The sequence below is a fragment of the Phalaenopsis equestris genome, unplaced genomic scaffold (genome assembly GCF_001263595.1).
Source record: "Phalaenopsis equestris unplaced genomic scaffold, ASM126359v1 Scaffold000054, whole genome shotgun sequence".
In the NCBI taxonomy this organism is placed as follows: Eukaryota; Viridiplantae; Streptophyta; class Magnoliopsida; order Asparagales; family Orchidaceae; genus Phalaenopsis; species Phalaenopsis equestris.
In genome coordinates this window covers 3453479-3479394 of record NW_018164496.1, presented here as the reverse complement: position 1 = coordinate 3479394, position 25916 = coordinate 3453479, and the positions used below count along the sequence as shown (strand labels likewise).

The following is a 25916-nucleotide window of genomic DNA, read 5'->3' as shown; positions in this document are numbered from 1 at the left end:
TAGGCGGTACTTTTCTATCACACAAAAGCCCTGAAGCATTCCTCCACTTCAACCAACCAACTTGAATTCTACTATTAACATCTTCATCTATATCACCGTCGTTTTGAACAACATACCTCGAGATATCTAAATCGTTCACAACTTTTAATAATTTGATCACTCAAAGATACACTTTTGTCACTAAAGCTACTACTACTAAAATTACATTATATGTATTTAGTTTTAGTTCTACTCAAATGAAGGCCTTTAGAGTCCAATGTAGACCTCCATAATTCAAGTTTTTCCGAGGCTTTTTCTCTCGTCTTATCCACAAGAAGGATATCATCAGCAAAAAACATCCTCCTGTAAATGTCCAGTAAGACCATCCATAACTAAGCAAAAAGATATGAGCTTAAAACCGATCCCTGATGTAATCCAACAGAAATAGGAAAATATTTGGGCAATCCTCCTTTGGTTCGAACAAGTAACAGCTCTAGCATACATATCTTTAATGACTTGAATATAAGTCATATCAACACCTTTCTTCTCAAGAACTCTCCAAATGATATCTCTTGGAACCTTCTCATAAGCGTTTTCTAAATCAATAAAAATCTAATGTCGATTCTCCTTCTTATCTCTGAACTTCTCCATCAAACTTCTCAATAAATGCATAGTTTCCATGGTTAACCTGCCCGACATAAATCCAAATTGATTATGAGAAATCTTTGTAATACGTTTTAACCTATGTTCAATTATCCTCTCCCATAATCTTCTCCCATAATTTTAAAGTATGACACATCAACTTAATTCCTCTATAATTTGCCCACTCTTGTGCATACCCTATATATATATAAAGTTTTATTAAATACCTTAACTAAAATATTAAAACTTCACCTCTCTTTTTGTCAAAAACTCTAAGATAGAGATGCAGTTTACTATGCTCGAGGCTCGGCTTCGCTCCTTACTTCTCCGCAACGAACCACTCGAAGTTCGACGTCGATACTTCCCCAGGCTTTGTCACCCTTGTCGAGTGTCTCGCCTCTTCTGTTTAACACCAAAACTTCCTACGTAGCCTTCTTCTACCATTGCACGCAAGCCTCGTCTCTTCTACACATACGAAAGCTCCTCCCTCTCATGTTCCTTCACCATAGACAAGCAACTCAGCTTAGTAGGTAAGTCTTTCGACACTTTATAAGGCAAACTTCACCTTTTTGAATTCCCGACACTTCTCACTTCGTCTCCTCCCTTTTCGACTGTTCGACTCCTTGCTTCTGTCTTACTCGAGCTTTTATGTGTCCTCAACAATTGAAAATTAGAGTATGGGGGAGACAAGAGAGGGAGTTTAAGCAACATTTCACCCTTATAAGGAGGAACAAACCACTTTTCTAATAAAACGACTTTTAGACTCTTATAGGCAGACAAAGGTGAGATCGAGAGGGAGAGAAAGTGTGTGAGGTTTTCAAACTTTTTGAGCGAGTGGTAGGAAATGATCGAAGGAGTACTTGCATGCGTGGTATTTGAACTGCTCGAGAGAGGAGACGAGGTGGTTAAAGGCCAGGATTGTCCCGACACATGCGATATTGATGATGGGGAGAAGACGAACCTCATGTGCTTGCAACAAAGAGATCATCGTCGTCTGGCGAGCCAAATCGAGCAAATGATTGGGCTTGCGTTCAAAGGACTGTGCCGATGAGTTTCGATGTCCGATATGAAGAAGACGGAAGGCTTCTCATGAGTCCTGTGCGCGTGCAAAAGAGGAGGGAAGCTCATGCCTATGCTAGCCGACCTCAACTACGACAGAGGGAAGAGGAATGGTGCCCTAGCGGATAGAAGGAAGAAGAGAGGAAGGAGCTCTCATGCATGTAGGTAGGAAGCGGAACTCGCGTGCAGAGGAAGAAAGATCTTTGTGTGCGGGTAAGGGAAACTGAACCTTTGAATGGTAAGCGTTTTAAAATACTAATTTATTAACTTATTATATTATTAATTATTAATTATTAATATTAAGGTTTAATTAAATCGGGATGTAAGTTATAAATGTTTTACTTTTGGTTTGAGATAAAAGTGGCGATAACAAAGAAAGGATAGGGTTTGATTTATTTAAGTTTTGTTTGGGTTTTAAATGTATGAACTAATGTTGCAAATAATGAATTCAAAGAAAATAATAATAATAATAATAATAATAATAATAATAATAATAATAATAATAATAATAATAATAATAATAATAATAATAACAATAATAATAATAATAATAAATTGTTACATAATATAAATGTATAATATTTATTTTAATCTTAAAACCTAATTGAAAGATGTAACTACATAAAGTAATTAGAAAGTTAAATTAGGAGGATTAACTTTTTATTGGCAATATTTTATTAAGTTTAAATTGTTTAAAAGAAATAATTAAATTTATACTTTGAAAAGAAGATAATAATTAGCATAAGAAAAATCAAAATAATTATTATTATATGGTACATCAATGGTAAAATAAAGGTAAATGTCCTTTTAATAATAAGATTAACATCTAATAAAATATTAATAATTTTTTATGCATATGTCTTTAGATTTTCATTAGAGATAAGTGAAGAGAACATTTAACAAGAGAATCATCAGTGATTATGGTGAGTACTCTATTCTTAAATTATAATTTAATTTTTGTATCTCTTTTAAACCAGTGATATGAGTTGTATTGATGCTTGATTAATGTAATTGATTATTTTATTATTAAATTTTATCAATCATTTTGATTTGAATGCTTATAATCTCTCTTTTTGAAGTGTTTTATGCATTATATTATTAAATATTACCCATTGAGTGATATGAAATTTTGAATAATATGATTCACATGGATTGATTTTATTTATAAGCTTGACGATGATGGAGTCACTCTTTTATAATACTAGCAGGAGAACGTTAAGGAATTCATGCACGTAAATATAAAAAAATATTGATATCGAAATATCTTAACCAGTATAGTTTTTAGACACTGCTTCTGTGATGATTATACATATATAAATTGTACAGATATTGCAAAGATCATGAGTGAATATATTTCTAAGCTAACAAATGTTTTATTGCTGATTTATTAATGGTTACTGCAGTCTAGGAGTTTATGTATTCACTGACTATAGTTAGCTCACAGTTATTTTAAACTAATATTTTATGTTTAATTAAGTGATTTAAAAGATGAACGATAAAATAAGAAATGTTTATAAAAGACGTAGATAACTAGTATTGAAGTAAATTTAATTTTACTGTTTTAATTTAATTTATTTAGTGGTTCTTTCATTAATTAAATGTTAGCTATAAAAAAATGAATATAAAAAAAAATTAATTCTCGTCGTCTGACCGTCTGTACCCGTTTTGATTAATTTGAATCCTTGGTATCAAAGCCAATGTTTATGATTAATAAATGTAATCTTGTTGAAAGAGTCAATAAGATAACTAGAAGAAAATTTTAATAATAATAAAAATTGAAAAAATTTAATTTACTAAAATTAATAATTATATCTATTCAGACAAAGGGATAAGTCTGGAAGTATTGAAGAATGAAGCCCGACAGAAAATGTTGAACTACAACCTATTATACATGTGAACACGAATGTCCTAACTCAGATGATGACATTGATGTCACAATTGATTAAAGAGTCCAAACCACAAATTAGTGGGAATGAGACAGTTGTAGTGGATAAGTACTTAAAGATATTTCCAAATCTGCGTTTATCGTTATTTTAAGGAACTGAATATTGAATTGAGCAGAGAATTGAATGATGTAAATTGAGAAGATATTATATAATATGGTTTGTCCGGAGTGTCGTTAGTTACATTTGTGTTGGATGGAGAAGCTGAAAGGTGATGACATGTGCAGTGCTAGGACAGATTAAGGGACATACCCAATATGAAATTAGGTGGAGTTTGTGGAGCTATTCAATGAGTGGTTTGTACTCTTATTGGCTCGAAAACAAATGCAAGACAAATTTATCGGATTGGTACAAGGAGAGAAAACAATCATGCAATACGAAACATAATTCACTAGACTATTAAGTGTGTCTCACAGTTGATTGCTTCCGCGAAAAAAAGTGCTATTGATTCCTTGGGATTAAAGGATTTGATTTAACATCCTTTGGTGCCTTTGGGGATCTATAAATACTTAGTATTACTGGAACAAGGTAGAGGAGGGGAGATCGATTATCAACTCACCAGAAGCGTAAAAATATGCACCAGAGAAAGAATTTTGATGAGGGAGAGGTACTGAACCGATTAGAGTGATCCAATGGGATGAAGCCCAAGTTTAGCTCTGATAAATTCAATGGTGGCACTTTTCATATTATCGTAGTTACTTGTGCCAAATGTGGAAACAATATAAAGGTGAATGTTTGTTGGGCTCACATATATGCTAATGTTGTCGTAGGCCTGGTCATATAACGAGATATTGGTCATCACTTAGGCCAAAAAATATCAGAAAAGCAGAAATCAGTTGAAGCTCCTACACATAAAATTTCAGGCGAGCATGGAATGATAGAGTCTACCGCTTCAGCTCCTACTCAAGTTCAACCAAAACAACCTATTTGATCAAGTTTATTCCCTTTCTCATAGTAAGCCTAAAGAACCTACTGTTGTTGATGATGATTGGGTTTGATGAGTGGCATTTTTCTTACATATAAGTGTGTTTTTCTAGCGTATTGTTCTTGCTTCAGTAATTGTGTGTCATTTTAGCTGTCACTTTCTTTGAGTTATGTTGTTATCCTGATTTTGTTATTCTCTTTCAGTTGATGAGCGAAGTTTAGTTGAGTCATCTTATGTCAGATTTTTGTTTACAACAACCCCTTTGCATCTTAAGGACTGACCACAAGTTTTCTTCATGAATTGTATGGAAAGTTCTTGTTTACCTGCTTTATGAGGTATGACTTGGGGAGGATGAAATTTTATAAGTTGGGAAAATTGTAATGCATCTTAGTCGAGTATTTTTCGTCTCTTCGACAATTGAAAAGAAGAGCACGAGGGAGATGAAAGAGAGGGATTTGAAGCGAATTTTTCACCCTTACAATGAGGAACAAAACAACCTTTCTAATTGTCGAGATCGAGAGGGAGAGAAAGCGTGTGAGGGTTTCAAACCTTTTGAGCGAGTGGTAGGAGAAGACCGAAGGAATATTTGCATGCGTTGCATTCAAATGGTTCGAGAGAGGAGATGAGGTGGTTAAAGGCTAGAGTTGTCCCGATGCATGCGATATTGATGATGAAGAGAAGACAGACCTCGTGTGCTTGCAATAGAGAGTTTGTTGTCATCTTGTTAACCAAATCAAGCAGATGATCAGGCTTGGATTTGAACTACTGTGTCGATTAGTTTTGGCGTGCGATAGGAAGAAGAGAGAAGACTTCTCATGAGTCTTTGGTCTGTGCAGAAGAAGAGGGGAGCTGGTGCCCTAGCCAAACGGCCTCAACTACGACACAAAGTAGAGGATTGGTGCTCTATCCGATCGAAAGTAGAAGAGAGGAAGGATCTCTCGTGCATGCAGGTAGGAGGCGGATCTCCCATGCAGAGGAGGAAGCAGGATATCTAATTGCGAGTAGGGGAGATCGGACCTTTGAAAGGTAAAGCTTTAAAATATTAATTTATGAAATTATTTTATTATTAATTTTTAGCAGTGCGGTTTAATAAAATTAGGATTTAAGTTAGATAAGTTTCACTTTTAATTTGAGAAAAGGACGGTAGCAGTAAAGAAATGTTAGGTTTTGATTTATTTAAATTGTTTGGTCATTTAGTCTAGGAACTAATGTTGCATATAATGAATTTAAAGTAATTAATAATAATAATAATAAATTGTTACATAATATAAAATATGTTTATTTATATATATCTTAAAGTCTAATTTAAAAGATATAAATTACCTAAAATAATTAGAAAGTTAAATTAGGAGGACCAACTTTTTTTTAACAATATTTTATTTAGTTTAATTTGCTTGAAAGAAGTAATTAAATTTGTATAATGAAAAGAGGATAAAAATTAGCATAATAAAAGTAAAATAATCATTATTACATGGTACATCAATGGTAAAATAAAGACAAATTACCTTCTAATAATAAGATTAACATCTAATAAATTAATAATTATTCTTTATGCATTTAATTTTAGATTTTCATGGAGATAAGTGAAGAAAGTGTTATATTATATTATCATTTGAAAATCATCAATGATTGAGGTGATTACTCATACTCTTAAATTATATTATCATTTTTGTATTTCTTCTAATTCAGTGTATGAGTTGTTATTGATGCTTGATTAATGTAATTGATTCATCTAATTTTAAATTTTAGCGGTCATTTCAATATGAATGTTTATAGTCTCCATTATAAAGTGTTTTATGCATTTTTAGCATTAAATACTATCTATTGAGTGATATGAAATTTTGAATAATATGAACCGCATGGAATGCTTATGTGTATTTTTTACTATGATGAAGTCTCCCCTTTATGATATTAGCGGGGGAACATGAAGGTGTCCGTGCACCTAAGTTGAAAAAAAATATTTGTATTGAAGTACTTTAACTAGTACAATTTTTAGACGGTACTTCTGTGATGATTATACATATATAAATGATATAAACATTTTATTTATATTGTAAAACACCTTAAATAGTATGAAAGATCATGAGTGATCATATTTATAACCTAGCAAATGTTTTATTATTAATTTATTAAGGGCTTAACTGACATGCGAATTGTTTTGTCTTTCATTGTGCTACTATAATCTAGGATTGTGAGGATTCAATGACTATAGTTAGCTCACTATTATGCTAAACTAATATTTCAGATTTAATTAAGTGAATTAAAAGATGAGCGATAGATAATGAAATGTTTATCAAATGCACGAACAACCAGTAATGAGGTAAATTTAATTGTACTGCTTTAATTTTCTTTTTTTCATGGCTCTTTCGTTAATTAAATGCTAGTTAAAGAAAATGATTATAGAAAATTTCAATTTCCACCGTCCTATCATTTGTACCCTTCTTGGTTAATTCCAAGCCTTGGGTCGGATCATGACAGAGTGAGTCAATCCCAAATTGCAATTATTATAAGTAATAACCTATTTTGAATAGATATATGTTCTGATTTGAGCCAAATCTGTTAATTTATAACATATTTTAAAAATATTTGAATGATTATATACAGATCTTTTTTGTGGTTGTATATTTATTCGTCTATCTATATAGTGCTTGTACATTATACGTGTGTGTATGTATTTGTGATGATGCATACGTATATAGGCTTATAGAAATTAATTTATTTTGAGTTGAATTGAAGTAACTTCAAGCGAGTTATTCTCTTGTCAATTCGGTATCTATTAAAATATAATCAATAATTGAATGTGCTCATAGTTTTGAACATAATTATCAACGCTAGTGGTAATGTTATCCTTTACGTTAGAAAAGGCCGAGAGCTCTTTCTTTGATTTGAAAACGTTGGTGAAAGTTATTTCTCTGCATTGAAAAGGTATTGTGAGTTCATCTATTTACCCGCGCTAATGCTGGGTTGGGTTGATCCTTAGCTCTGATGAAGAATCATGGTTGGCACGTTTAGCTGAAGGGTTGTGTTCCAAGGGCACGTGCTTTACATGTGAGGAAGCTGTCGTTGTGGTAAAATGCCTGGGGAGCTTTGTTACTGAATCTAGTCTTGTGGAGGAGCTGATTTACGGTTCATCAGATATTATTTGGTTTTCCCCTCTTCAATCTTTTTTTATTGCATGGATCATGTCCCAAGTTCATTCTCGATCAATCTCACTTACTGTTGTAGTGAAGCAGTTCTCATACCTCATTAAAATTTTATATTTCTTAAAACACCTTTAAATTCATTTTTGCAAGTGCTGCATGAGAGGCCAAACAACCCATACAGTCCGCTTGAACCTGTTTTTGTGGTCATTATGCAGTTGGTTACATGCTGACTTTCGTTCCTACTCTTTGAGCACTTCCGCTATTGTTTTGGGTAGGTTTGGTAGAAAGGCATTCTGTGAAAGCAGGCCCGAACCTGAGCTGCTTAAAACAATCAGGGATGATATCATGCAGAGCAATAATTGGTTAATTGGAATCAATTTCGTTAATTCTACTGTGTTCACATCAAATAATTTATTTCAAAGGACCATGAGATGCTTTGATAAGAATCGAACAGAATTTCCCTCCCCATCAAATAACACTGAAATGCATAGGCAACTTGGCCTGTATTAGATTACCTTTTATGAGCATTTGGCTGGCTTTGGTCCCTCCATTTGCCTATTCTATATCCTAAACTTGCAATAGGCCTTTCATAATAATGGCTTTGATGAAACAAATGTACTGCAAGTATCTCCACCTATCTAGAAAAGCACTGTGAATGTAGCTTGTTTTCTTCAACAATGATGGACAGCATAACAAAACAACCGAGCAAGGGGGATATCTGTGTTGCGAACCTGAGAAAGCCCATGGAGAGCATTTGTTATGCTAGCATAATGCGGTAAAGAGAATCCCCAAAAGGATCTGTATCATCGAACTGAGCAGCGGACAATCGGAAACAATATGGGATCTATTTTCATGCTCATGGCAGCCCCAGGGGCAGAGTGCTGACTCCGCAAGTCCACGCTTCATAAGCCACGTATTTGTCGCAATCGCATTATGAGCCATTCACGACCAAAACATTCTTCCCTTTGGGTGTAACCGAAGACTCTTGAGCCAGTTGAAATCCTCACTGCTAGCCTCAAAACTGACTCATAAGCTAGTGCAGCGATGGTCTTCAAGGAATGTTCCGAAATCAGCTCTAAGCTGTCTTCCTGAAGCTTCCTAAAGATTGGAACTTGCAGTGTGCGTACTGCCATTTCCTCGCCAAAACAGTCTTTAACAAAATCCTGCTTCCGATGGCCATTGGCAGTTAAAGCTGCGAGCTGAAGGTTTTTTAGAATATTAGCTTTAAGAAAAGAAGGCCATATGGCAAGGGTTTATCATAGATCCAAGTATCATTAAGAACATTGATATTCTTCCCATCTTTAATTTTTGGTAATGGTTTTAAGAGAAGTAGCCCCCTCGCATATCACCTTCCAAGCACAGGAAGTAGTTCGGTTTTGTTTGCCAAATATTTCTGTCATACTTGCACCGAAGGCATTTGTGTAGAAGAGAATCCTGATCTTTCAAAAAATGCCAAGCAATTCTGTCACTTAAAGGCCCTTTCTATCTCTCGGTGGCATGAAAACCCAACCCTCTATGCCGCGTCTGTTGGCCCAACTTCTCCCAAGCAACAAAGTGCAAAGCTTTTCCAAAGAAATTTTTTGCAGTTACATTGGAACTCCTGCAGCACACTTACGGGAACCATTGTGTGTAAAATTATATACATTTCCAAAGGAAGCAAAGAGAAATTTATAAGGGCTGCCCGACTCGCCAGAGAGAGGTGTTTTGTTCCCCAAGCATTGAGTTTGGAATTAGCTTTATGCAAGAATTTGTCAAAGTCCTTGTGAAGTTGATGCAAAGCCATTCGAACACAGAGATATTCCAGCTCCTCGACCCTCTTAAAACTGACAATTTTAGTAATCTTTTGCCTTTTCTAAGGAATAGTAGCTCTGCTAAAGAGAATAGCAGACTTCATGCTATTAATCCTTTGTCCTGTTCAATCACAATAATCAATAAGAATATTGGAAAAGAGTTTAGCAACTCTTGTAGATACCACTGAAAAGAGAATAATATCATGTGTAAAGCAAATGTGAGATACGGGTGGAGTTGTTGGCTAGCGTCACTTCAACATGGTATGCTCGTTGAGCCAAAGCAAGGGAGAGCACTTTAGAGCAAATAATAAAATGATAAGGTGATTGCAGACCCACAACTGGCCATGATATGTGGGGACTGTTGGCCATTAATCAAAATTGTAAACCAAGGATGCTCAACACAGCTTAGCACCCATTTAACAAAGATCTCCGGGCAGCCCTATCTAAAAAACACCTCCTCGAGCATTTGTAAGCTCATTTATCATACTTCTGTTCCTTATCAATCTTGATAGTCATAAGACCCGACTTAGCAGTGGAATGTTTGAGCTTGTTAAGCATCTCTTGAGACAGAAGATGATGATCCGAAATGGAATGATTCAGAACAAAGGCACCTTGTTTTGGAGAAATAATAAGCGGGAGCGCACCCTTGGGACGATTGACCAAAATCTTGGCAACCACTTTATAAATAGTTTGGCACAAACTAATAGAATGAAAAAGCTTCGGAATATTAGCATTCTCAAATTTGGGAATAAGCAGAATGAGGGAATGTTTCCATTGATAGGGCATGTGGCTGGTGGAGACGAAGTCATGAACAACTTGCATAACCTCTATGGAAATAATCCCCCAAAACTTCTTGTAGAAAGAAGGGGCGATGCCATCAAACCTGGGTGCTTTGTTAGGAGTCATTTGCGTAATAGCTTGCCAAATCTTTGAATCCGACACCTCCGTGACCAATTGATTACTGAAATTGGAAAAATTGTTGCTCGATCCGGCTAAATCAGGTCATTTCTCTGTACTAATTTGGGAACCATGTCCACTTGGTGGTGAAAAAGTCCATGAAAGCTGCTTGAATTTTCTCCCAGTCTTTGGTCAAGCTGCCAGCAGAAAGTTTAATAAGATTAATTCAGTTATATTTATACCTTATCGAAGCCACCTTGTGGAAGAAGTTGGAGTTAGCATCTCCATATTGCAGCCCTCTAAATTTGGTCTTTTTCCTCCACCAAGAAGAAATAAATGCAAGTGTCACATTAAGCTAATGGCATTTAGCTTTGAGACTTCCTTCCAGTTCCTTGGATAAACCTTTGGGTGAACATTCCTCCAATTGGAGTTCCATAATCTCCATTTCGAGAGAAGCTTTGAGATTCCCGAGCTCCTTCATTTTGTGTTTGCTCTAGAAAAAAAGGGCCCTAAGATTACAATTGCATTTTCTTTGAAGTATATCAGCTCCCAAACCCAAGTTTCGTTGCCCCATGCACGACAGACAATATGCCAAGCCATGTGGTAAGAAGGTACATATCTTCAAATCTGAGAAGCCTAGCCTAATGGAAAAGAGGAGCAATACTCATAGTGATGGGACAATGGTCAGAAGCCACATGAAGAAGTTGCGTCATAGCGGTGGGAATAAGTTGGAAAGCTGCAGAGTTTGCCAAAATTCTGTCGTGCCCAACCCAAATACAACTCGCTCTATCTCGGGCCACTGAAACCCAAATCACGCAAGTTCGAATCCCTCATAGAATTCATAATCTCTTGGACCCCAACGCCTAGCTAAAAAGCCTTGCTGCCCTTTTTACCATTTTAGGAAACGATACAATTAAAATCTCCACCTATCAAGAGAGGTATATCAAGCTCATTGTGCTCAAGAATGCATTCCCAATCAGCATGATGGACTAAGCAGTCCTTAGTGGCATATAAAGTGCCAATTCTCCAAGTGGTGTTATTCGGCAAATTCACAGCCCAATGATAACCTAAGTATGCAATGACATAGTACAAAAAGAAATTAAGTCCAACCGCCATAAGACTGCAGTGCCACCAGATTTTTTGATCGATGGCTCGACAATGAAGTCCCAATTCTGACCAGTCACGATGCCAATCTCCCTACGACTGAACTGCTCCACTCTAGTCTCCACAAGAGCCACAAGGAGAAGGTCTTGCTCGCTAATAAGCTGCTTTAAGTAATGCCCCGTTGCCTTTTTCCGAGCTCTCCAACAATTCCAAAAAAGAATCAAAGACATTATTCAACCAAAGGGAACGCGACCCCGCCGATCGAAATTTTTGGTGGATTGATTCTTCTCTTCCGTGGAATGTGTTCCATCGGCCCCGAATGTTGGTGTTCCTTGTTAAAGTGTGCTTTGGACACCCTTTCCAAATTGTTGCGATGCTTATTTTTCTGGAGTTTTGTGGTCTCCCTCTTTAACATTGCACCCAACTTTTCAATGGAGAAGTCGTGGGATGTAGGAGGAGGACATTGATCAACTTCCAGAGAGGACATCTTTGGGGGAGCATTGGGAGGATCAGTCAGCGGTACTATTGTGTATGTTGGTTGATGATAAAACATTAGAAACGTTACCTGATGAATGTTGATCCATTTTATTGGAATTCTCGGTGGTAAGCTTCTGCGAAGGCTTGTTTTGTTGACTATTCTATGCTTTTTTTGGTGTTACCTGAAAGCTGCTTATTTTTCCTTCTAGTCACAAGGATCCACGACTCCAGATAATCAGTTGTGCTTCCTTCTAGATTATTGCTTCTAGTGGTCCCAATATGAGAGGGCAGATTGTCCTTTTTCATGTCATGCATGATGTTGTTCATATTCTGGTGGTTCCTATATGGCATGCGGCTAGAAACCTGCTCTCTAGGGACAACCCGATCTTGTCGTGGGGATGATCAACCTTGTCAACGTGCTGACCATCTCCTTGATTTAAAGAGTTCCCATGTTTAACCAAAGGGGGATGTAAATTGCCATCTGGCATAGTGTATTGTGAGTTACATAGGGGGACATATTGAGTCGTAGGAGCAGTAGAAGTAGAACTCTCTTTGCATTGGTGCATCTTATGGTAGATTCTCCAACAAGTGAAACACAGGTGGCATATGCATTCATACTCAAAATCTCGGGAAGAAGTTCCCGTTAGCACCCTCCACCCAAGTACCTGCTTTAAGCTTTTTAGAAAGGTCCACTCTGGCACACACTCGGCCATAAGCATTCCTCCCCCAATAGTGTATTTGAGCATCGAGCCATAATGAGGGCCCCACAGTGGAAGCAATACAATGGAGATTGGTGTTGTCCCAATATAGGAGGGGGGTTGCGGCATCGTAATCCAAATAGGTGCAGAGAAACCTTCAAGCAAATCTAGAGAAAAACTTCTCCAAACATCAAGGTTGATGATTTGTCGAACGACGAACCTCGGTCCTCCTATAAGCACTGCATTTCTGGATTCCGCCAAATCAAATATGCAAGTAAAACAATCATTGCTTACAGTGGCAATCTTAAATAAGCCAAAATGAGCCCATTTATGCTTCAACTTATTTTGAAGCACAAGAAATGGGATATGCCTCCCCAATAGCTTCCCCACCAAAGCTTTCTCGAGTTTGGTTATGTTCGGTTTAATGCATTAATGATTTAGTTTAACGGTGCCGCTTTCTTCAATGAAGTTTGATTGGATATGTGTTGGTTTATGCCATGGATTTGGCTTCGTTCCGCCCATATTGGCATTGCCCACACCCAGTGGTGGTTTCCACGTTTGGTTAAACGTTTGTTGTTGTTTCGTTTGAAGCGGAGTAGTGCTATCTGAGCTAATGTTCACTCCATTTCTTATTGAATCCTTGATCTGCTTAGATCCTTGAGATGCTTGAAGGTTAGCCAAGAAACCGAGCTGTGAGAGTTGGGTCTTTTGAGGCACTACCACAAACCTGTGGTTTACAATTTTGATCACTGGCAGGATTAGGTGAATTCGAATTAAAACCATACACACCTACAACATTTAAGTCATGGTCCAGAGCCATCTCCTCACCCCTCATTTCAGAACAATCATAATCATCCATCTGATTACCCGACCCACACACCAAATCAGGTGTGGCATTGAAGGTTTCGCAGCTAATGTCCTATCATTGGCATTAACTTCTTCACCTGGATCATTATCAGCATTTGAAACCCGAATTGTTGATCTATGCGGATGGTCATTCATGGGATTTTCTTTGACCTTGCCTCTTTCATGGTTCTTGATAGGTGACCGGGCGTATTGTAGAAGCGAACCATCATCAGCACCTCCATCATTAAAAGGAATCCCGAAAGTTCCGAATTCATTTCCACCTCCATGTAATCCAGAAGAACAGTTTTACATTCCCTCTTGGAGCCTTCCTTGCTTCGGTGAACCACTGCATCATCTTTCTTGCTGTTAATAGCAACTCCATATTTCTTCTTGTTTCATGAGCCACCACCCAAACAATCCGCAAGGGCACAGTCCACTGCCATCGCGCCAGCATTTTGTTCCTGCATTCTTTTCAGAGTAAATTCCACTCCGTGTAGTGCACTGGATTTTAGATATGTAGAGATGCTGTGTTTTGGTGAAATTATTAGGTTCAGATAAGACCATATGTATTGGTGGAGACAACTAATCAAGGGATTGTAAACAGCTCTATATAAACTCATAATTGGTTGTTCGCTCTACAGAGTTCACACCTATAAATTTCTGGTGTTTGTAATAGCATTAGAGTAATCAGTCTCATTGATGTTTCCTGGTTGCAGGACCACAAGAAATCATGAAGACAGTTTTCCAGTAAAAAGTGAATGCATCAGATCACCACAAAATATTCAGAATCGATCTCCATCAGCTTGGTATATTATTGATAACATCTTTGCTAATTTAAAAATTGGCCTACTTTTTCTTTTTTTATTTACATTTCATGCATTAGTTTATGTTTCGACTTTTAAAATTTTGTTTTTCAGTTCGCTTGAGCTATTGAGGATACTGTCATATGTATTGTCTGATTTATGTTTCATTTTGGACATCTGCAGTTCTGCCGCGGTCAATGAAGACGGCCGTTCTCAAAAAATTGGCAGCAGCTCTCAAAATGATCTGATTGATGTTCAAATAGATGGGCATGTGCTGAAGAAAATCACTTTTTTTTTCCTTCTGTTATAAATTAGTTTTTTAATTTGATAAGTTCAGTGAAACTTAGTTACATAAACCTCTTCTTTGTTTGCTTACGCCATCCCATACAATGACCTCCCAACTCCATAAATCTAAGTCATCTCTGAGGTCTATAATACCGTGCAGGTACCACTCATCAAAAGAACTTGAGCAAAGCTCATCTCCCCAAAGTGGCAGTGGCAGGTCTCCTAATGTCCAGAAAGGTTTTGAAAGCGACGGGTATGTTCTCGTGATTTCCTTCTCTTTATTATTGATTGACCTCTTGACCTCATTCTTCTTCTACTTGGAAACTTAATTTTGATCGATTTCATGATGCTGCCTATATCGGTTAAGAAAATGCAGCCCCGCAATAAGTGAACCTGACCTAAGTGGATTGTCGAAGCATATGATCTGTGGCAACAGCCCCTCACCATCGGCCTAATTGGTATTTTCTAACTGTCTTCTTAGACCGCCGAATGAGATCTGTTCTAGTAGCTTTTTGAATAGGAAATTACTCGCATGATTGTTATAACAGCAGCTTTACTTAAGTGCTACTTTCATTATTTCATTGAAAAGCAGTGTCACCAGATATCGATGCACTTGGATATGTACGAGCATTAACGTTAATAATCTAATGAATAAAGCTATTTAATAGGAATCTGTTTAAAAGGGTATCTTAAAATTTCTTGCCATTAAGCCAACCTATTTTTCTTAAAATTTTATTTTGGTGGCTTGATCAATATCAAGTGTTCTTTACAAAATTTGTTTGGAGTAATTAGATAATAGAATTCTGAGCCTGTGTTGTGAGTTTTGCTAACCTTTTCCATAGGGTCCCTAGGAATGAGCTACTTGTTAAAGTAGTTGGTTGAACTATGTGTTGATAGGATATGAAAATTAAATCTGATGGCTAAAATTAGGAAGTGCCACTCTGATGATTAATAAGGAAAATTTCATTAATTGACAAGCAAACCTTCTTGTTTCAAATGATTCCAATCCATCAGCTAAAAAAAGAAAAAAAAAATACAAAAAAACCAAGTTAAACATCGTGAAAATAACAATTTCAAGATGTAAGCGATAAAGAGAATAGCATGCAGTGTTTGTATTTTTTGAGTGTTGGAGTAGTCTTTCTTTTATTGAACATAATGTTTGTATGTAAATTGATGTGTTGTCTTAGTTGCACAAAATAGAGAAAATATGAACCAGTAAAGATGGGCGGGGGTGATTTAAACAATATAGATGAAATAAACAGGAAAATAGGAGGCCAGAACTAATTTGATTAGATGTTTCGAAACACTCAATAGGAAGGAATGACTTAAAAGAGTTTTCAAGGCCAGGTTTAAATATTTAGGATTTGATATAAATGTTTTAAATAGAGCAGGCTACCCTTGATTTGTATGAAATTTTATTGCAGAATTATGGCGATAGAAGCCTTCAGTATCCGGCCTGAACTTAGATGAGAAGAAAAGTGATGCTTGGTGGTGCTAATATTCCATGCAACAAGTGGACAACTGGATAAATGCCTGTACCATTGTTTGTCTGCAAGTATAAGATTACTTTAGGTTGAGATTCATGTTATATGAAGGCATGACTTACTAATACAAATATGGCAGAAACTATGCATAGACTCGTTCAACTTAGTCAAATCCTGTGGCCCTAATGGTATGTTCTAAGACCTCATTTTTGGACTCTTTTGTATGATGCGAGTTCTTATGAGCTTAGATTGCTAAAACTATTCTGAGTGCAACAAAGAAATCTGATCTGAAAACAAAGCCTTTTTTTAGATTAACAATTGCTGATCTTGAAACAGATGTGATGCTTATTAAAGTTTCGATTCATGCGTGATGTAGAAGTGTATGGATGTCATAGAAATGTTTTTTTTTCTTTTATTTGGCGTTCTGGAGCTGTTTGAGGAAAATGGGCTTATGAAAGATGATGGTACACTGAATTTTTAATTGGCTCTTCAAAATAAGGTTTGAAAAAGTGTAGCGATAAGCACTCAGGATTGATATATTCCTCTTTGTCAACCTTGGCCGGCTTAGATACAAGCTATAAGATGATCTTTTGGAGGAACATGAACTTAAAGCTAGAGTGTCCGAGCCTGATTGATTTGCTGCTGAATCTTTTTGTTTCGTTTGTTTTTCCTCTTTATGCTGATGCGGTTGGATAAGGGTTAGACCTGATCAACTACCTGCTCTAGCTGCTTCATCCAATTATCCTATGCTGGATTGGTTGTGGTTTGAAGCCAAATCTGATTTGATTAGAAGAAAATCGAACTAATCGAAACACATACACTAGAATGTATAACATAAAATTCCATACACTAGAATGTATAACATTTTCAATTGATTTCGACACCTTGTCATCATTTTTGAAAAAGAGTTATTCAAGCTGCTTCTGATGTGCTTGTATGATTCTTCTCTTAATTTTATCGTGAATTTTCTGGAGAGAATTCTCTTTAAACAAATATGCATTGATTTAAGTAAAAATTCCTCCTTTAGAGTTTTTAAGTGCTTTATTAGCACGGATTGCTTTTTTGATGTATTTAGATTTATCAATGATCTCGATTGCTGACCACCATTTAATGAAAAAGTTTCTAAACACATATTTACAATTTAGGAAATCTCAAATGGTTAATAAATTTCATGACTAAATTCATGGACTTTGAGCTTCGCAGAAGAAGTAGAATTTTGATTGTAATTTAATGAGATTTTTTAGACCGTTGCTTGCAATATGGGTGGAAGATTAAATTTACTCAAAAGTAAATTGAGTACATTTTGATCGTAGTTTAGTGAGATTTTTTAGACTGATGCTTGCAATATGGGTGGAAGATTAAATTTACTCGAGTAAATTGATTTTATTTGTATTGGTAGAATTTCTATTAAGGCAACAAGTTTGTCCCACCATTTAAAACAAAATCTTTGGGGGATTTCTCTTGTAGTTATTTCAGATATTAATGCAAACATCTAATAATATTTTAGGCTTAGATTTGTAATATAGAAAGCTTTAGGGCCTGTTTGGGGCAGCTTAATAAGTACAGTGCATTTTGAAAATGCCTCTCGTAGCATTTGGAAAATGTGTTGAGGCGGATTGTTGTAATAAGCTGTATTTTTTTTTAAACGCGGCCATGAGTTTAACCCTGCGGGCCCCGTGGCCCGCATTTCAATTATCTGTTTTGACATCGCTGCACTCGACCGCTTCTCTCGCATCTCGTTTGCCCTAACTCAATCTCTCTCTTCTCTTCTCGCCCGTCTCTTTCGACCATCTCTCTCTCTCACATGTTTCTCTCCCCTCGCCCGTCTCTCTTGGCGTTGTCATACTACTCTTCCGCCTCCCTCCAATCCCTCGTTATTGTGCTTTGTAAGTACCTATTGTAACTGTCGATGGATTGACTTGTTTTATGCGATTTTTAGGCTCTCTAATTTGCAATTTGTTGGTTAGAGATTTTTGTATGCAATTTATTTTTTTGTTATGCTCTCCTATGGTTCTTTGGTTCATAGTTTTCTCTGATTTGCAATTTGTGGCTTTCTCGGGTCCCCTGCTTGAAAAATAAATGAACTATGGTGACAGATTTGTACACAACATTGTTCTCTAGCTGCTCACCTATGTAAATAAAAATTACATAGATAAATTTACGGGAATACATTTCAATATGGGATGTAGTTTTTGGCAATTGCTATGAAACACATGAATAGGTTGTGCTTGTTTTGCTGAGTATGAGAATTTGAAAATTGGATGAAATAGGATGCTTCAGTTGTAGATAACAATGTTTCGGGTGACCTGTATGTATTTGCCCCAAATGAAAAATATGGGATGCGATTTTTTGTAATTCCCATGCAACACTCCCCATCTCATTCCCTCTCTCTCTGGGGTTATAAGCACATTAGTTTTATGGTGTTATATATTGATTGCACATTTGTTATGTAGTGGTAAATTTTTCATGCACATTAATTTTGTGGTGGTTGTGTTGAGGATGGGTGGTGGATGTGATGGGGGTTGGGTGTTGCTTATGGTAGGTTACAATTTAAGAATAAGTGAGATTAGTTGAAAAATGATTGAAAGTTATGGAAAGAACTAAAATGGGGATCCACGGGCTTAGGTTGGGATCCAATTAAATGAACTATTGATGCTTCAGAGGATTGATGAACTGAGAATTTGAGGTAATAACCAAACCCCCAAAGAAGACTTGTTTTTCCTTTCTTTATCCCTCCAATCTGCTTAAAGTAATAAACTTTTTTGTATGTTGGAGGCAGTGTCAGCTGTCAAGAAATTCAAATTAGGTGACATTAATATTATCATATTTTTAATTGTAATTTTTTTTAGAGTAATACAAAGAAAAGAAAGCAAAATACATGTCAGTTAAACTTTTTAATAAATCAATTGTATCACTTACGGTACTTCAATATCACTATTCTTTTTCATTTAAGTGCAGATGTATATAAGCGTTTATCTGTTAGTACCATAAAACAGTGACTTCATCATGGCTAAACGTGCACATATACTCATAATATTAAAAATATCACTTTCCAATAATGAGTATTTCATTCTCATTTCGATATCAGTCAATGTTATTGTACAAGATTCAATATCCAAGATAAGATAAATAAAACTGGCACACATGTCTTTCTTATAATATGAATAAAATTTAATATAACCATAAATCATAGATATGCGTGCTATAATAGTAAATGCATTTAATCAAGAGGAAGTATAATATTACTGTAACAAAAAAATATTAGCACTCACCTTGATGACAATTAAATTGTTGATTTGCTTTGAAGTCGACTCTTCTAAAATTGAAAGGCTAAAATAAACACGACGTTCATATTAAAATTTATTTTTATTGTGATTATGTGCAATGTTCTATAACGAAGGTGACATGTAGCTAACACCAATCGGGATTATGATCATGTTGTCACCTTCCCAGCAAGCTCTGATCGTGACTGTACTCAAGACAGGTGATCCTGTCCTTGATACACTGATCCCATCGATTTCTAGAATCTCGCCAGTATTCACAGGTGATCTCTCCCAATGTCCTAAATCCCGACATTCACTTTCCGAGGGGTATGAATCCCACTTGTCTTCACAGGTGCCGAACACATTCCCATCATTGCCTTCTTGCGAGCTTAACTTGTGGTTGTATGACATGTCGTGATTCTGCTCTTTTCATCCAAAGATCGAGCGCTTCATATGTTGTGACACTTGTTGCGATTGCTCCTCTCAGGAAACTCCAGTTCTCGATCCAACATCAAATTTGACACATTTTTCCATAGAAATTAGGGCAAACATGTTTTTCTTCAACCTCAAATTAAAGCAGTACAAAAAGAATAGATAAATATAAACACTTATAATTCGAGAGCTAAGCAATTTCTTCAAAGTTTTATTATTCGAGAGTTATGAATTCATTCTCAAATCCTAACCTTAAGACAACTTAATAATATTCCCTTATATAAAATTGATTCTAACATGATAATCTTATTTATACGTAAATAGAAATAATAATAATAATAGAAGATTAAATTATTGTTAGTGTACATAAAGATAAAATTACATCGTCCTCTGACAAATCCTTGTTGATTTTACTGGTCCGGAGTGTCGCATTTAATTCTCTTCTTTCTGAGTCATCTACACGTGTGTATTAGTCAGAAAAGTTGGTAGGAATTGAGCGTGCAATTCTGTCGGTGGAGACAATCTATAGCTTGCCGTACAAAATGGTCAGCGAAGACTACCTCGTTCTTTGTTGGAATTAGGAAGCTGGGCGTAGGAATTTCAAACATAGAAGCTGTAGCGACAGAGAATTTTTGCCAAACTCAGTTGAATTTTGTGTCCTTTTCCTTGTCAAAAGTATTTGCTACCACATTTTCAACAGGATTTGGCATGAATTTAAAATAAATTCAGTTAAATATTATCAAAATCAAAATTAAATCAAAATTTCTCACATTTGATCTATTTCTCGCTTTTCATCTCTTTGACGACGTAAATCTGGTTTATTGAATCCGATTGTAGGGCGGATTTAAAGAATTCACTCGGTCGTTGCTTGTGTGCTTCATCTCCATCGCAGAGGGTTTGATAAATTTAAATTAAGTGGATTTAATATATCCAAAGTATGCTTTCAAGTGTGAGTGATGTCTAGGAGGAGGTGCGTTCGCATATAGCATTGAGACCGCGGGTTATGCTTTGGTGATAATATCGAACAACGGTCATAAGCTTTACTTTCAACCAATTTAGTCCGCTTTCCAGCCTGCCTGTCGGCCTTAAAAGCATCTCTTAAACTTTAGAAAATGCAATTCTTCATCCTCAATCCTTTGTAGTTTCATCTCTAATTTTTAATGCTGGATAGTAAATTTTATAAATATGAGATTTGAATTCATAAGCTTATAGATATAATGTTCTCCTTTTAACCATATGGATCATAGATTCTTTTACTCAAAATTTTATCTTATCTCTATCCTTTTTATGTTATTTTGTTTAAAGATTCATAAAGTCTTTGCTTTTCCACCCTGATGGCTACCTCACCTAAAAGTGGAAAAGATAGTTGTGTATGGATTTTGGAGATGTTAGAAGATGCCATATGATGCAACCAAAGTCATTTAGAAAAAGGTGAGTTTTCATGTGCCAAGCATTTACTCCTTTTTTTTGTTTTTCTCCCTCCTTTTTGTGCATACTCTATTAGTTACTCTTTTAAAGCTCGTAAATTGTTTGCTCGTCGAACTAAACATGCATTTACTCGTATACACTATGATGCCAGCCTCTTTTGTTAAATTCGAATCACAATGTGAAATGATCAGGTGGGTGCATGTTTGTGGTTGTTGGGAATCGTGTGAGCGACGTCTAGGAGGAGGTGCGTTCGCATGTAGCATTGAGACCGCGGGTTATGCTTTGGTGATAATATTATATCTGTTGATTGTACAATGTGATACGATTCTCATTGTCTTCCACACATTCGATTCACCAGACGTAATATTCACTGTGAGATGGAAAAGTTAACAAGGGGCTGATGGTCAGTATATATGAAACTTCAGTTATTAAGGGTTTGCTTAAAAAAAATAAATAAAAACATGTAAAAATACATTAAACATGTTTTTAATTTATTTTTATAAGCATTCAAAATATTTAAAAGTTATTTTAAGTGTTTTTAAAACAACGATGTTATAACTTATCAAGCATATTTGACTGCAAGTAAAAAGATAAATAAAATATTAAAAAATTTTAAAAAATTAAAATTAATTTTTTTTTCGCAAATAAAATTAAAATAATAATATTAGATTGAAGTATATGTTAATAGATCTATTTTAATTTTTATTTTATATAAAACTTTAGTGTCTCAATTAAATTGAAATATATGCATTACAACATATATTTCACTTATAAAAATTAATATCAAGGATATTTATATTTAATTTAAGTTATCTGGATGGTATATAAATAATATTACAGTTTAATTATTACATGTATAAATACATAAGAAATACATAATGTAAATGTAAGTCTCCTAATTGATTATATAAACTCTCCACAGCAGTATGATAACTGTGGTATTCAAAAGGCCCTGCTGCCAAACTTTAGATTATTGTAAAAGAGCCCACGTCGGTAAGGAAAGTGACCTCCTAAAGCTCACCATAAAAATATGGTGCAATTACATAGAACTCCTCCCCAAACTTCCTATTTACAAAATTATTACATGCGGCTGATCGTACGTCCGGAAGATGGTCAGGATGCGATCAAACTGTCGTGGATCACATGGCGGGTCTTACTGACTGCCGTCCGGTCTTACTTACTGATTGTGTCCAAATATTCTAAATTCAAAAAAGTGAGCCTTCAACATACACACCCCACATGGGTTTCCCATGATTTTGAACTGCAACAAAGTTAAATATTAAATTAATGTAGGTCTAAAATAATAATAATAATAATAATTTATTTATTTATTTACAGGCAGACTAAGATATCAATAACTATCAAAAGCATAATATAACAATAAACATGAAAGTTCTATAAGATTTAAGCAAATCATCAGCTAGTTATGCATGGGACAGCCTCGATTGATCCATATTAGTGGAATCAACTTCTGCATTGCATTTGGAAGGCTTGACTTCTACGGATTCGGAGGATCTCCCAAAGCAAAATCCATTGAAGAAAAGAAAGATTAAATGTTTGTATGAGGTAACTGCAACTGTTTGAAGAAGTAGCAATGAAACTGCTGTTGAAAAAACTATTTTTCAGAAAGTTGCGGTGTTCTATTACAAATGTATTTTATTTTAAAAAAATTGGTTGCAGTTTTCTTATAGCCGCCACACTTTAATAGTTCAGGTTGAAAAAACATTTCTTCAAATAGAACTGTGGTGGCGTTCTGAAAAACAAAGCAGATGAAAAGTTGTCCCAAACAGAGCCTAAAATGGATTCCACTGCTAGTGGAGTTCATATTTCGTTGTTTGGTGATGCCACTTCCGATTTGTAGTCAACCACAAATTTTTCAATGTGCATCTGCTGAGAATGTGTTGCGGACACTTTTAACTAGGGGTCATGTGGGATAGGAAAGAGATGGTGCCCAAATGTGAATTTGCCCTCAAATGCATGTTAATATTTGCTTCAAATTCAATGATTAAATTCACTCAGCGTTGAAAAAGAAACAATAATAAAATAGAAGAATCTCTAACAAAATAGGTGTAATATAGTATGGATTTCAAGTCGAATCATAATAATTTGAGATTTAAGTTTCTTAGTATGTTTACAATAACCAAAATTTGTGTGTGATGATGGATGATGGAAGTCATGCAGCGCAAAGAGCCAGCTTAATTTGCTCTTGATATGAGAGGAGCTCAAAGGATCGAGTCTTGGATGTCATGATAAGTGTTCGATGAAAGTTGATGATAAATGCAAAAAAGACATATGATGAAATTCAACAAATGTGATTATTTTTTTAGTTAAGATGAGTCTTTGGTCAAGAGAGAAAAAGAACATTGTATATCAATGCTTGGAGGATAATAAGCATTGGAGGACATTTGATGAAGACATCAAAATTTGGGTGATGGTGAAAAACTTGAGTAATAGTTATTCTTACTAGAAATGAGGCTAAATGTTTATAGGATTAAATCGTGATTTGGTGGCTTGAGAATGCCATACATTTTTCATTTGTAGGCAACTAGTGACTTTCCATCGAATATGTCAAAAGTTCAATGATGTTTGATTGTTGGCTCTGTCGTGTTTTCTTAGAAGGGAAAGAGGGCAAACAATTGAAGACATTTACTAATTGTAGATGTCAAATATCATTCATTAACAAAAGTATGATTATGATTAGTGGGAAACATCTTAGGTTGGTGAGGATGGGTGGTCAGCTTGAAAGCAGTTAGTTTTGCTAATGAAGTCTTGGTGGATGTTCGGTTGGGGAGCATGTGAATTGATCTTTTCTTTTTGTGGGCTAGATCTGTAGCGTTGTTGTTCGGCTGATTTTCTACTGGTCGGGGGTTGGTAGGGCTGGTTTGATCAGCTAAGTTTTGTCAATCAGTTGACATAGTTCGGTCGTTCGCCCTTGATCCTCATCAAAAGACTCTTGTTGGCAGAGGGGAGCTCGGCTATCAGACAGAGGGTGAATCACAGTAATCCGACAAGTTGCCTGCCCTTAGACAGAGAGGACCTAAATATGGCTGCTAGTCTGCCCCAATATAGTTATAAGATCTGAGGAATCGGCTCCTTCATCGGGTTTGGCTCTCAAGGTTTTAGGTTAGGGTGATCATTTTCCTTGTGCTTGGGTGAGCCACACTACTTGTATCATTACTCATCTTTATAAAAGTTGGCTTTGAACTTACTTCAACCGGTAGGTCTTCTGGGGCCCCCGACTTTTTTGTTGGTGGGTCCATCTGTAGATATTACTTTTGTCTCATGGACCGTTAGACCTACTCGAGATTCATGCTAACATATTTTTTATGTATGCATACATGCAAGCATGTGTATGTAAGCATGTTCGTATGCACATATTTAAATACCTACATACTTAGGTACATGCATAACATATATGTACGTGCATACATGCATATCATATATGTACGTACATACATACATAAATACATGCATATGTATGTAGATACATGCATATGTGTGTGTATACATACATATGTGTGTATATACATACATACATACACATATCTAGCAATATATATATATATAGTCTATTGGTTGAGCAGCCTCTCTGAAGGTCGTAAGCCCCCTCAAGTCACGGTTCAAATCCTCCCGCTATAGGGTGTGGTACTCGAATATTTAGCACATCTAGGTATGACTTGGGCCCGTCTAATAGCCTTCAGCCATTGTGCTAAAAAATTCACGGCGGTAGAGTAACAAAATATCATCTTAGCATTGTACGGAAGTTCAACGCACACCCATATGAAATAGAAAAAAGCGGTGATGACTCTAGAAGTTTTTACGTGGAAAACTCGTAAGGGAAAAACCACGGGGTCTAGCCCAGTTGCGGAAATCCACTATTGATTGATGATTGCAGAAATATCTTGTCCTACAGACACGAAATCGTACTTATATTTTTCAAGGTACAACGTCGACTGACGGCGTCTGGTTTCTGGTTGGTGGTGATTGATGACGGTAGGTAGAGGTTGACGACGGTCTGCGGTGGTCGGCGGTGGTCATCAGCGATCGACGGCGGTCGTTGACGGAGGTCGGCGGTGGTCGACAACGGAGGTTGGTGGTGGTCGACGACGATTGGTGGTGATGCTGAGCTGCAACTTCTCCTCAAGACCTCAAGCTTTCTCTATACTTTCTTCCCCTTCATGAGAGGGATGAGACTCTATTTATAGTGTTCTGAGTGCAATTAATGCAGAAATATGAATCATTTTGATCGGACGGTTCAGAGAGCTTCCCTCGATCATACGACGTTTAATGGACATTTGAGTGCCTTAATAATGTTAGAATATTTGAGTGTCTTAATGATGTCAAAATTGAGTGATCTTGGGCTCGTTGGATCTGTCTTGTCGAGCCGCTCGATTTGAGTATAAACTTGTCATATTTGACAGCCGTTTGACTTTCCAAATGTGTCTTAATGACTTGACGGAAATCTTCCAATGGTGGTTTAATGACTTTATTTGAGCTTGATTTGACTCGGATTTGACCAGTTTTTATATCATTAGGTTCATCTCATCGAGCCGGTCAGTTTGACTATACGTTTGCTGAAATAGTAGCTCTAGATGAGTTTTTATCAAGATTTGAAATCGGAGCTATGGATGGCTATACATGTAGATGCATATATGTATGTATGGATATATATACATATGTGGATGCATCATGTATGTATATACATATGCGCACTCCAT

The 25916-nt window shown here is 36.0% G+C and overlaps 1 protein-coding gene across 3 annotated transcripts in view; it reads left to right on the top strand.

The window, feature by feature from the left end:
* LOC110019325 (serine/arginine-rich splicing factor RSZ21A-like) overlaps positions 1-20670 on the top strand; it is a 44218-nt gene extending 23548 nt beyond the window's left edge. Inside the window, exons 5-9 of one of the 3 annotated variants that reach the window (XM_020716949.1) lie at positions 14220-14309; positions 14490-14573; positions 14752-14844; positions 14959-15049; positions 20608-20670. In XM_020716949.1, coding sequence (XP_020572608.1) covers positions 14220-14309; positions 14490-14573; positions 14752-14844; positions 14959-15046 — 355 coding nt within the window. In that variant the 3' untranslated portion in view covers positions 15047-15049; positions 20608-20670. Of the gene's footprint in view, positions 1-14219; positions 14310-14489; positions 14574-14751; positions 14845-14958; positions 15050-16015; positions 16391-20607 lie in introns of those variants that run through there. The other 2 variants (XM_020716948.1, XM_020716950.1) reach the window with 2 other exon arrangements.
* Positions 20671-25916: the final 5246 nt, after the last annotated feature.